The sequence below is a fragment of the Rhinoraja longicauda genome, chromosome 1 (assembly GCF_053455715.1).
Source record: "Rhinoraja longicauda isolate Sanriku21f chromosome 1, sRhiLon1.1, whole genome shotgun sequence".
NCBI classification, from domain to species: domain Eukaryota; kingdom Metazoa; phylum Chordata; class Chondrichthyes; order Rajiformes; family Arhynchobatidae; genus Rhinoraja; species Rhinoraja longicauda.
Window position 1 is genome coordinate 85,711,359 of NC_135953.1, and position 14,218 is coordinate 85,725,576.

Sequence of the window (14,218 nt, forward strand, 5' to 3'; positions counted from 1 at the left end):
AAAGAATAGAACACACAAAAATAGTGCAATTAAAGTCAGAGCAAGGAAAAAGTGTGAAATAGAAAAATGAACACTGTTTCTATAAACAAGCACAGCTTTTGTAAAAATGTTGGTGAATTAATGGCAAAAAATAGAAATGAATGGGTATGGTCTAAAAGCCATTGCAGAGAAATAGATGCAGAGAACTCAAGGTTACGAATTAAATATTCCACATACAACCTTTAGCTGATCGGCAAAATGGAAAACAAGGCTGATATTAACAAACAAGTTAAACATGGTAGAGGGATGGTTGTTAGTTCCAATAATCAAGTGAGTTAGTATGGGTAGAACCAAGCAGCAGCAAAGGCCAGAACATGGCTTCTCAAGCAGTAGTGGTAGTGCGGGGCATAATATTTAACAAGAAATTATAAGTGTTTGCAACAGGGTAATAATCAAGGGGTAATTTAATCTATGTATAAAGTGAGTAAACCCAATTAGCAGTTAAAAATATGAAGGTTTAATTCATGCACATGCTTAAAAGGCAACCCTAATGCATCAACATGCTGAATCCATGAAGGAAACTGCTTACGAAGGTCATTCATAATTCTGGTGCCCAAGAAGATGAAGGTGACATGCCTCAATGACTATTGATCAGTGACACTGACGTATAGTGAAGAAGTGCTTTAAGAGGTCGGTTGTGACGCATATCAACTCTTGCCTTAGTAAGGATCTGGACCCACTACAATTCACCTACTGCCACAACAGATCATCAGGAATGCAATCTTGCTGGCTCTCCACTCTGCACAGGACCACAGGACAATAATCAAACCTAACCAAAGTCCTATAAAGCTGTATCATGACTTCCTGACTTTACACACAATGGCCTGACCTATAAAGGCAAACGCACCAACCACATGCCTTCTTGACCACCCTAACTACTTGTATTCCACTTTCAGGGAGCTATGGAGTTGGATGCCAAGATCCCTTAGTACATCAATGTTGTTAAAGGTCTTGCCATTAACCATATACTTCGCCCTTACATTCGACCTCCCAAAACGCAACACCTCACATCTGCTCGGATTAATCTCCAGTTGCCATTTGTCCACTCGTTTCTGTAGCTGATCTATGTTGCGGTGTATATTTTGACAGTCTTCCTTGCTATCTGGCACTCCAGTGATTTTGGTGTTGTCTACAAACTAACTAGCCAACCCTTCTGCAATTATATCCAAGTCATTTGTATACATCACAAACAGCAGAGGTCAGAGCAAAGATCCATGAGGAACTCTACTGGTCATGGACCTCCAGGCAGAATAACACCCTTCCACCACAACCCTGTCTTCTCTGAGTAAGTCAGTTCTGAAACCAAATGACCGTCACCATGGATCCCATGTATTTTAATCTTCTTGATCAGCTCACCATGAGGGACTTTTATCAAATGCTTGTCTAAAATCCACATAGACAACATCTACTGCTCTATCCTCATTGATCACCTTCTTCACCTCTTAAAAGAAACCTCAAAATGCTTGCAATAAGGTGCCAAAAAACATTTAAACAAAATAGGAGTGCATGCTATAAGGGGGGGGGGGGGGGGGGGGGGTGGTGGCATGGATTGGGGATTAGTTACTGGATAGAAAACACAGTAGAAATAAACAGAAATAAATTTTTGGGGTGAGGGTATGTGGCAGGATTGAGGTTTGGCATGAGTCACATAATTAGTCACTTATGACAATGCACCTAAAAAAGTGTACAGGTCTATCTCTCTAGATAACGGAGAACAAACTTGGGAAAGAGGCAACAAAGGCTCATCAGATTGATTATTGGATGACAGGTTTATTATACGAGCTGAGATTATACAGAGCTTAAAATCTCAAATATAGAGGAAACAGTGGTGATCTCACTAAAACATACAAAATCATTACTGACTCGAAAAGGGCAAAAATAGAGTATTTCCACTGGCTTGATGTCTATAATCAAGACACAGTCGCTAAATAAGGGGTTCAGGCAGAGATGTGAAGATATTTCTTCACCACAAGTGTTGTAAAACTCTTGATCGTCTAATCTAAAGGGCAGTGGAGGTTCAGTCATTAAGTAGGTTCAAGACAAAGGGCGATAAGACTTTTAGCTATTCAAAGAATCAAGGGTTATCGGATGAATGTGGAAAAGTGGCACCAAGATAAAAGGTGAGTTTAAATCTGATTGCATTGTACAGCAGAAAGAAGCCAAATGCCCCATCACGCCATATAAAAGATGTGAAGAAATATTTGTTTAAATTAAAATACCTCATAAGAAATCCAAGACTTATATTGTGCTATAAATTCAATTCAAGGGGCGTGGCTGTGTTCTGCAGCTGCGGCTCACCGGCAGTCTCTCTGTCTTTTTTTTGTTTTTTTTCTATTGTCATCGTTTAATGTACGTTTTGTTCTATTTTTAACTCTGTGTATGTGGGGGGGTGGTGGGGGGGTTGGGGGAAACCTTTTTTTCTAATCTCTTCCTCAACGGAGATGCGACCTTTACCGTGTCGTATCTCCGTTCGCGCTACGGCCTAACACCGTGGAGTCGGCGGCCTCCAGCTGGGATCGACCTTGAAGACTCCGGTCGCAGGGCCTGGACTTACCATCTCGGAGGCTTCGGCCGTGGGCCCTGCAGACCGCAACATCGGGAGCTCGCAGGTCCCTGGCTGGCGACCGGCTTTTGGGAGCTCCAGCCGTAGCAGCTTCGACCGCCCCGAAGCGCGAGGTTTGATTGACCCGCTCGCAGGCCCTTCATCACCCTGCGTGGCCCGGCCGCGGCACTTTCCATCGCCCGGTGGGGGCTCAGGACTTTCATCGGCCTGCTCGGCTCGGCCCTGGGACTTTCCATCGCCCGGTGGGGGCTTCAAAAAGTTGGGAGCCTCGATCACCTCGTGGCACCACGGGAGAAGAATGAGGAGGAGATAAAACTTTGCCTTCCATCACAGTGAGGGTGTGCTTAGAGCAATCACTGTGATGGCTGTTTGTGTAAAAATTGTATCTGTGTGTCCTGTGCTTTTTGTTGTCTACTGCCGGACCCTGACGTGAGAGGACGCTGGCGTTGTTTATTCGCCGCTTTTCCGTCAGGATAGTTTGTCTGTTTGTTTTTATGTTAATTGTTTTTGTAAAGCGCTTTGAGCACCCGATAAGGCGCTATATAAAATAAATGAATTATTATTATTATTATTATAAAAGGCTGAAGATGCACTTATCCCCAATATAAAGACTTCAAACCAATGACTATTGAAAAATACATTGTGTTAATTAAAAATAGTTGCCAAAACCCAATGCCATAAGGTCCTTGAACCAAAAAGTTCAATAAACCGATCATATCTGAGTACAAAATTTGGAAAGTACATGTTTTATGTCATTTGTTCTGCTGTTTAACATCGACACCACTCAAGGATTGTTTAAATCCTGGCTGAATTTTCCATCCTGTATAAACAACATCCAATATAACAGAGAGCAGTCAGGCCATCCCAAAGCATTGATTTATGAATACAAATACATCACAGATTGAACCAACTAATGCATATGGAGAGAGAGGGTTATTCTGAAATAGAGGGGAAAATCAACCTTGCTTGCCCTTGAGTATGTACCAACTATTAAGCAGATGCTACAGGAATAGGTTTCTGAGGCCAATGATATCTTTTTATTTTAATTTCCTTTTAAACAAAAAAGTATTCTTTATCAATTTTTTCAATTGCTGGTTTAGACTGAAATTTGTCTTAATAAAAAGAACGCAGCGCTGTAGATTCCAGTTTTTTGATTTGCACACCACATTTAAAACTGCTTCACAAACAGCACAGCAAATCATGTGGCTGGCTTCAGGCTGTTTTTCATTCACTGCTGGGACCACGATGAAAGTCAATGCAGTGGGAAGATATTTTATCATGGAGCCTTTGTGATCTTCAACTTGCACTGCACCACCAATGAACAAAAACAAATCTACATTTAAAATATTCAAAAACATTTTTTTTTCTAGAGACATAGCAATAATGCTTTAATTGTATTCTACCTGCATTTGTCAGTTTGATGAACTCAATAAGTAAAATCAATAGGTGGTACTCAATGCCAAAATGCACCCTTATTAACTTTAATTGTGCTTTAGTTGGAAGGCTCAAATTCTGTGCAGAACAATGGAAATGTTTTAAACATGGAGTAATTTAGCACTTTTCATGTTCTCAGGATTTTGAACAAGAGTTTGAAGCTGAGCTGTATTTGAAAGATCTCAGCAATATTTTCACAAAAGGAAATAGTAGCTCTATGCATATGGAAAGGTCCTAAAACGTAAAAATTAATGTCATCAAATTAATGGCATATATAATCCCCATATATATGGTATATATTTTACCATAGATGGGTGATGAATGTTCTCTGGGACGCCAGGAACAAACCATACTTTCTCATTAAAAAAACACCAAGATTCTCAATAGTCATTTAATAGGATGGATGTGATTCAAAGTTACAGCTAAAGACAACAGTGATCTGTTCCATATTAGTTTAACTTTGAAATATCAGATAAACTATCTAATTAATTTCTGACAGGACCCAAACTCCATATCCTTAATGAATATTGAATGCATGCACCAAAAAATGCTTTGTCATTATAGTTCCTTTTGTAGCATACAGATCACAAAGGGAATTCCACACTTGCATGGAAAACTACTAACCAAGTGGGTTTGTGGTTACAAAAACAAACATGTTAACAAACTGAGTGTTTATAAATAAGTTTCAATACAGTGGCAGACACTATGACAAATAGGGCTGAGCAATTACACACTCGTGTCACACATTGCTACAGTTTTCTGACTCCTTCAACAGAAGGTTAAGTGGAACAGTAGTTAAGACGTCTTTGCAACATACTGTTTCTCCGCTTTTAGTGCCTGGGCTATATTTGGGACCACTCCACAAGTTCTTTAATTTCCTTCCAAACAAAGGGATTTGTTAAATACTACACAAAATGAGAAAAACCCAAATCAAAAAACCTTGTAATCGGTCTGCCAGATAGCTCACCATGCAACAAAATACGTGCAATAGAAGAAAAATATTCCAAATTGGGGCAAGACCAATTTAAATTTGTCAGGAAGTGGAACACGATGGCACGGGCGGCACAGTGGTAGAGTTGTTGCCTTACAGTGCTTGCAGCGCCAGAGACCCGGGTTCGATTCTGACTACGGGCACTGTCTATACGGAGTTCCTCCCGTGATCGCGTGGGTTTTCTCTGAGATCTTCGCTTTCCTCCCATACTCCAAAGACATAGAGGTTTGTAGGTTAATTGGCTTGGTATAAGTGTAAATTGTCCCTAGTGTATGTCAGATAGTGTTAATGTGCTGGGATCGCTGGTCGGTGCAGACTCGGTGGGCCGAAGGGCCTGTTTTCGCGCTGTATCTCTAAACTAAACTAAACATAGACGACTAAACTATGTAAACAGAGGACCTCAAGGTGAAAATTAGACTTTTAACAGGATTTCAGGTTTGCTTTAGTACATAAAATGTTGCAGCATTGAAGCAACAATCTGTTTGTCCTTTCCTTCTTTGTGTTTTAATTGTATGTGTTAAATGTATGTTTTTAGTGGTCTTTTGCTTGTTTTATTTGGGGGGTGGGGGGGTTGGGGGATGCGATTTTTTTCTGTATCGTATCGAGGAGTTGGCCGCCTTTGCTGGAGACCGATTTTGAGAGCTCCAATGCGGCAGTCTGTGGACTTTTACCATCGCGGAGCTCATGATCCCTTTGCCAGGGGTCGACCTCGGAGCACCAACCGTGAGTGCTTGCGGACGTAACATCGCGGAGCCCGCGGTCTCTGATCAGAGACCAACTTCGGGAACTCCAAGCCGCAGGAGCTTTGACCGCCCCAATGTGGGAGCTTCGATCACCCCTGGATGGTTCTACTGCCCCGACCGGGGGAGAAAAAAAGGAGGAAGAAGCTTGGACTTTTTTGCCTTCCATCACATTGAGGAATGTGGGGAATCCGTTGTGGTGGTTGTTTATGTTAACTTTTATGTAGTTGTGTGTCTTGGTGCTCCCCCCCCCCCCCCCCCCCCCCCCCACCGTATGGCTGTATGGTAATTTGCATATCACTGTACCTTAATTGGTACATGTGACAATAAAAGACCTTTGAAACCTTTCTTAATGTCATGACTCACTGTGCACTGCGGGAACAAAGAGAAACTGCAGACATTCCGCCTGAGGGTCTCTTCCCACATTAGAAGTCATGCTGTTCTTGAGAATCAGATTAGAATTTATTTTAAACAATCCCATTTGGTTTACCCCGTCTTTTAATCTCATGGTTCATTATCAGAGTACACAACGTGAACATGTCATACACATGATCTGCACAAATTAGTGGCGGCGCCTAACGGCAGCGGCTGACTAGCAGTCTGTCCGTCTTTTTTTTGTTGAGTGTCGGTGTTGGGATGATTTTTATATATATTTTTTTGGTTGTGTATGTGTGGGAGGGGGTGGTGGTGTGTGGGGGGTGGGTGTGGGTGGGTGGGTGTGGGGAACTTTTCTCTTCCTCACGGCTCGGCTGCGGGGCCTAACATCCCCCGGTGCGGCTCGGCCGCTGGACTTTACATCCCGGTGCGGCTTGGCCGCTGGACTTACATCGCCCGGTGCAGCTCGGCTGCGGGGCTTAACACCGCCCGGTGCAACTCGGCTGCGGGGCTTAACACCGCCCGGTGCAACTCGGCTGCGGGGCTTAACACCGCCCGGTGCAACTCGGCTGCGGGACTTAACACCGCCCGGTGCAACTCGGCTGCGGGACTTAACACCACCCGGTGCGGCTCGGCTGCGGGACTTTTCACCGCTGGTGCGGCTCGGCTGCGGGACTTAGCTGCGCAAGGCTTGGTCGCGGGCCTTTCATCGCCCGGTTCGGCCGCGAGACGTTTCAGCGCCCGGTGCGGGGACTGTGCGGGTCGGTCGGGGACGAGCTGTCTGTCCGTGGGCGTGGGGAAGAGAGGGGAAGTTTTGTTGCCTCCATCACAGTGAGGGGGTGTTTGGAGTCACTGTGATGGACGTTTGTGTTGGGGTTATGTGTCTTGTGTTTTTTTTCTTTTTCTTTTCTATGACTGCTATGTAGTTTCGTTCGGTACTTCGGTACCGAACGACAAATAAAGCTCTGTTATACCTGTTATATATAGTGCTAAATTGCCTTTAATAGCAGAGGCTTCAGCATGCCTGTCTTTCTGTGGAAAATATTACTGCAGTACAGCTGTAAAATAGTGCTGCAATAAAGCTAACCTTTAGATTGTCGGTTGCAAGATATAATTTATTGAACAATGTATGATTTGAGTAACTGAAGTGTTTGCCCCAATTTGACAAAAACAAATTACCCTCTTTAAGACACAAGAGACTGCAGATGCAGGAATCTGGAACTAGAAAGAAACTACTGGAGGAACTCCGTAGGTCAAACAACATCTGTGGAGGCAGAGACAGTCGATGTTTTGACTCCTGATCATGCATCAGGATTGTGACACTGTTATCCTCATACGTATGAGTGAAACATCAATCACAATAATACGTTATTAGCCAAGTATGTTTTGCAACATACGAGGAACTTCATTTGCCATACAATTTGGCAACTGGATTTCCTTCAATTTCAATTGCCAGTATTTTTTCATGTCCCATGTTGGCTTTCCAAATTTACTTTTTAATTTTCTTCTGTACCCAATGCTCTTCTGACCTTCTCCAGTACTTCATTTCCCTCTTTTTGTCTCATTTTACTCTTTAATGCACTTCGGTGTCCAGGCCTCTAGATTTGGCAGCACTTCTCTCTCAGGGCCTATCTATTGTTCATATCTTCAAGTGGCCATTTCTAGTTAATTTGCAGACCACTTAGTTGTCCATGTTTCACTTCCCAGCAAAGTAAAATTACCCCAACTTATAAGTTTTTGCTACAGTTGCACATATTATTTCCTTTACCCATGCCAAATTTAACTGAATTATGATATCAGTTACAATAATCATCCTCCCATCTGCTAAAAGTTCTTCGTGATTCACTAAGTTACTTGCATTAAGGTATTCCATTTCCAGCTCTGCTTCCTTCCTCCTAAATATCTGTTCAGCTTCAATCTCTCCTTCAAGCCATCTTAAACCAAACTCTCACTGCTCTAACAAACCTTCCCTTAAGATATTGGTTTATTTAAGTGCAACCCATCAGCACGCTTCACTCCTCAACCAACACTACAAGAATTGCATGTTTAATCCTGTGATATTTGCAATAACATGGAGAAACTCACAAAATCAAAAATTCTTTCTTACTATTTCAAAATATTACTCACCTACACAAAGAATATTGAAACAAAACCCTTGAATTGTTGACTTGTTGACCAGCTGATCTGGAAGGCTATCAAATCCCACATGACCAGAAAGATTCATGTTTCGCAGGTCTTCACACTGAGACTGCAAAAAGAAGAAAGAAAAAAAAAATTAGGAACATTAAAAAACTAATGCTTGTAAATCACTTTAGGACTGTTTATCATATATCATATATATACAGCCGGAAACAGGCCTTTTCGGCCCACCAAGTCCGTGCCGCCCAGCGATCCCCGTACATTAACACTATCCTACACCCACTAGGGACAATTTTTGGGGACAATCACCCTAAAGACACCCATACCTCACTTCTACCGTGCCTAATTGCAAATGAGGGGTTTACCCAAGGGAAGTGTGATCTGATACTTCACAGATCAATGTGCACATCATGCAAGAGGATGATTGACAAAATAATTATCCTTTTAGAAAACTGATTCAAATTAAAACCAATAACTGCATGCAAATTCTACCTGTAAATGAATTGAAAATTATCATTTAAAAATCTCCAAGAGAGACAGAAAAGGATTTCAAAACTCTTAATGCACTCTATTATATCTGCAAGTGGTTCTATAAATGGCTCTCCCCACCCTCACCCAGATTCGCACGTGGGGAACATTCAGCTCCAACTCCTTCAGCTCCTGGGCCAATGTGATAAATTGGTCCTTCCGCTGATGGACATTGAGGGGACACCTTTCAAAAGGAAGGGGTATCACCCCAGAGAACCACACGAGTGGTAAGAAGAGTGATTTCTTGAAATATAGGTGTGAACGTTACAGCGTATTTCACTATTGAATGTATAGAAACTGAGAATGCAGGAAGAGATTTTGCATTTTTTATTTATTCTGGATAAAGTTTATATTTGAAAAATTTTAAATCTATACTTTAACTCCATTGACCTGCTTTAATGATCGCTTGATGCCTAACAACATTTTATCTTTCTCAATCTTGAAAGTGGTCTTAATTTTTACATACACAGACTTAGGCAATAGAATGCCAAATTTCAACCCCTCACCCACACAGGAAGTGGTAAGTGCCTGGAATGTGCTGCCAGGGGTGGTAGTGGAAGCAGTTACGACAGCGGCATTCAAGAGGCTTTTAGATAGGCATACGAAAATGCAGGGTTTGGAGGGACATGCAGGAAGAAGGGATTCATTTAAAATGACACCGTGTTCAGCACAAACACCATGGGGCCGAAGGGACTGTTCCAGGGCTATAATGTTCTTATGATCTACGTCACAACATGTTTAAGATTCTAAATATTAACAAGTGGATGCAAGGAGATTAGAAGAGGCCATGTTGATCGCACAGTTGACTGTCTTGGCGAAGCTGTAATGTAGGCGCACACACACATGCAATTAGAAACAACACCAAAGAGCGGGTCAGTGGGGGGCAAAGGGTTTGGCAAGGGAGATAATCTGGAAAAAAGGTTGCATGCTGACTCCATCTTAATGTTAGCTGTGGAATAGTAAACATAAGGACACATATTTAAGGACATAAGGACGCATATAACATAATGAATCATTAAGAAGCCAGATGTAATCACAGCATTTCTGAACTAGTTAGACAGGGGAACTTAGAGACCTGCAATAATAAATACTATGTTTTTCACCACCTCAACTTGTCCCAAACGATTTATAAAAATACTTCAGGGACGTGCAGTCATGGCTGTAATGTAGGGAACATGGTGACTGATTTGCTACCTACTGAGCTACAACAGTCACTCAATTGTGTAAAAAAAACACATTGTGCTGGAATACCTCAGCAGGTCAGGAAGCATCTCCAGAGTCAAGTCAAGTCAAGTCAATTTTATTTGTATAGCACATTTAAACACAACCCACGTTGACCAAAGTGCTGTACATCAGTTCAGGTACTAATAAACGAACAACTAAATGGCACATAAACATAACAGCACAATACATAAACAGTTCACAGCGCCCCCTCAGAGGGCCTCAAACGCTAGGGAGTAGAAATAGGTTTTGAGCCTGGACTTAAAGGAGTCAATGGAGGGGGCAGTTCTGATGGGGAGAGGGATGCTGTTCCACAGTCTTGGAGCTGCAACCGCAAAAGCGCGGTCACCCCTGAGCTTAAGCCTAGACCGCGGGATAGTGAGTAGCCCCATATCGTCCGACCTGAGGGACCTGGAGATAGAGTGGTGGATAGAGATAGGGAGAACCTAGATAGGTGGTTTTGCGTCAAGACCCTCCTTCAGACCGATTGTAGCGGTAATGAGTGATAGGGGGAATAAAGCTGGAAGAGAGGCAGGGTGGGACAAAGTCTGGCAAGTGATAGGTGAATACAGGTGGGGGGAGGGGGTGGGGGTTTGATTGGCAGATAGGTGGTCACAGGCCAGAGATGAAAAGACAAAGTGTGAGCTATGGGGATGAGGAGAGAAGAGGTGCGGATTGTGAAGCCAGGGGGAGGAATGGAGGTGGAAGGGGGGCAAATATTAAACTTAGCATTTATTAATCAGCAGGTTCTAACAGTTAACTTTTCTGTTTAAACATTTAAAACGTGACTATCTTTGAAACAGAGGACAGCTGTGATATAAATAATTGTATCCTCTTTGCCTTATGCAATCCAAATCTTTTTGGCTATTGTGTGTTGCAAAGCCCAATTCTCCTCAAGACAACATACCTATCCCACAATAATTTACATTTATACCAAAGCCAATTAACCTACAAACCTGTACGTCTTTGGAATGTGGGATGAAACTGAAGATCTTGGAGAAAACCCACATTGTTGAAAAGGATGAGAAAGGTTATAAATATGCTTGTTTCTCAGTGTCTGAAATGTAATGGCTAACAATGCAGTGGGGTTCCTTTAATCACATAATGTTTATGCACAGAATTAAACAATTGGCAATTGGATGGAAATTGCAGAGACCCTACCACTAGTCTGCATGAAGACCTTTTGCAGTCAGCTGCAAGTTAAATATAAAGAAGCCTGGACTCAATAAGAACAGCAGGCAGGAAAATGTACTTCCTGACAGGCACTGTAGATCTAAAGTTTTATATTCCACTTGCAGCTGTTCAAAACCCACTAGTACAAATGATAGAGAAAAAATACACTTCTTGAGTAGGCACCAACATTTTTTTTACAACCATCTCCAACTCCTCTGGGGAAGGATGTGGGATGAGAGAGGCGGGAAAATGTTCTAAATTTAATCATTATCCAGGGAACTGTGCAGCGAAAACAAAAAAAAGACTCATGCTGCCACATCATCTGCACAACCTCAGCTTCTCCTGTTGATATTCAAATATGACTCATTCTTTCTAAAATCATAAACGATCTAACTTTCAGAAAGCAAAGAGTGGGGATAAATGGGTCCCTTTCGGAATGGCAGGCAGTGACCAGTGGGGTACCGCAAGGTTCGGTGCTGGGACCCCAGCTATTTACGATATACATTAATGACTTAGACGAAGGGATTAAAAGTACCATTAGCAAATTTGCAGATGATACTAAGTTGGGGGGTAGTGTGAATTGTGAGGAAGATGCAATAAGGCTGCAGGGTGACTTGGACAGGTTGTGTGAGTGGGCGGATACATGGCAGATGCAGTTTAATGTAGATAAGTGTGAGGTTATTCACTTTGGAAGTAAGAATAGAAAGGCAGATTATTATCTGAATGGTGTCAAGTTAGGAGGAGGGGGAGTTCAACGAGATCTGGGTGTCCTAGTGCATCAGTCAATGAAAGGAAGCATGCAGGTACAGCAGGCAGTGAAGAAAGCCAATGGAATGTTGGCCTTCGTAACAAGAGGAGTTGAGTATAGGAGCAAAGAGGTCCTTCTACAGTTGTACCGGGCCCTGGTGAGACCGCACCTGGAGTACTGTGTGCAGTTTTGGTCTCCAAATTTGAGGAAGGATATTCTTGCTATGGAGGGCGTGCAGCGTAGGTTCACTAGGTTAATTCCCGGAATGGCGGGACTGTCGTATGTTGAAAGGCTGGAGCGATTGGGCTTGTATACACTGGAATTTAGAAGGATGAGGGGGGATCTTATTGAAACATATAAGATAATTAGGGGATTGGACAAATTAGAGGCAGATAACATGTTCCCAATGTTGGGGGAGTCCAGAACAAGGGGCCACAGTTTAAGAATAAGGGGTAGGCCATTTAGAACGGAGATGAGGAAGAACTTTTTCAGTCAGAGGGTGGTGAAGGTGTGGAATTCTCTGCCTCAGAAGGCAGTGGAGGCCAGTTCGTTGGATGCTTTCAAGAGAGAGCTGGATAGAGCTCTTAAGGATAGCGGAGTGAGGGGGTATGGGGAGAAGGCAGGAACGGGGTACTGATTGAGAGTGATCAGCCATGATCGCATTGAATGGCGGTGCCGGCTCGAAGGGCTGAATGGCCTACTCCTGCACCTATTGTCTATTGTCTATTGTCTATTTCTGTTCAGCAATCTCTTTTGGAATGTCATTGACGACACATAGAAATCAGAATGAGGAGCAATGGTCAGTTACTTTAAAATGCAAGGCCAAGACTGGGGTTGTTTGCAATCATCGAGTTCTCACTGATAATGATTGATCGAGCCTGGACAAAGTGACAGTGGAGACATCAGAGGATGCTTATGACAGCATGATTCAAGGGTCACAATTCACAACTCACAATTCAAGTCTCAATCACCCTGCTCCTGATGGAAACCAAATTCTACTTGCAATTCACTAGTTGGATTTTACTACACAAATTTCTTTGGTCAAAAGGCCACTTGCTTCACTGGTCCAAAGTTCCAAATTGGATCCTAAAATACGCAAATTACTTGCAGCTTAACACATGATGGTGGCGCAGCGGTAGCGTTGCTGCCTTACAGCACTTGCAGCACCAGAGACCCGGGTTCCATCCCGACCACGTGTGCTGATGTGTACGGAGTTTGTACGTTCTCCTCGTGACCTTGTGGGTTTTCTCCGAGATCTTCGGTTTCCTCCCACATGCCAAAGACTCCACACTCCAGATCGCTGGTTGGCGGTCTCAGTGGGCCAGAGGGTCTGTTTCTGTGCTGTATCTCTAAAACTAAAAACTAAAACATGACCTCCAGGTCTCCACATTACTGCATATTTAAACAACATTCAAAACACCCTTTAATAGCTGAGGAATAGGAGGAATGTGACTATCCTATCAATTTGTAGGAGATAGAAAAACCAGGAGCAAGGCAGGATAAGATAACAAGATTCCATCCCCCCCAAAAAACCCAAAGCAAGTTAACTAAAGAGATTTAATGCCTAAAGGATCAACAGCAGATAACTGTTTCAAATTACTACATGCCCATCGCAGCATTGTTTGGGCTGCAACCAGGGAACATCAGCAAAAGTTAATGGAGAACAGATGTGCATTCCACAGTTGACATGCAGACTTCATTTTAATGACTCCGATGTGACAAACAAGCCTGGAAGAATTTGTTCAAAGCCAGAATGAAACTGCAGAAGGGTCACGTATGTTGTATATTTTACTGCCAAACCCAATCCTCAGAGGCTTCCAAAACAAAAAGGATTAAGTGCTTTTACAGTACCTCTCGAAAAGCAGGATTTCAGGCATTTGGTGTGCAGCATGAGAAACACAAAAACTGATCACATTCAGAGCATTTCAAAGATCCTGACAGATTTACATTATTATGGAAATTCAGAACAAGAATGTTGCTGGAAATTCAAAACAAGAATGTTTCTGGAAATTCTAGATAATAGTATTAATTTAACTAAAAGTGGATAATTTTGACACTGCAGAATTAAAATGTTATACAACTTAGTGTGTCAACACACTTCAACGAATTGGACAACATTAGTTTTCAGTCATTCTAAAAAGATAATTGTTGCTAAAGTCCAAAACAAATTTCTTTCCTTCCAGTCACACTGAACATTTGTTTTCATGTGCAGGAGTTCCATTTAACTTCCATTACACTACAATTTCCACTGAAGCATGACATCAGAA

At 42.5% G+C, this 14,218-nt stretch overlaps 1 protein-coding gene across 6 annotated transcripts in view; it reads right to left on the reverse strand.

Annotated features, from left to right (window-relative positions):
• Nucleotides 1–14,218, reverse strand: part of LOC144594736 (septin-11) — a 70,542-nt gene that overhangs the window by 28,989 nt on the left and 27,335 nt on the right. For 5 of the 6 annotated variants that reach the window (XR_013547421.1, XM_078401601.1, XM_078401582.1 and 2 more), the window contains exon 2: nt 8,270–8,390. Coding sequence is in view for 4 of the 6 variants with exons in the window: in XM_078401601.1 (XP_078257727.1) it covers nt 8,270–8,390 (121 nt within the window). In the remaining 2 variants the exon portion in view is untranslated. Of the gene's footprint in view, nt 1–8,269; nt 8,391–14,218 lie in introns of those variants that run through there. The other variant, XM_078401616.1, reaches the window with a different exon arrangement.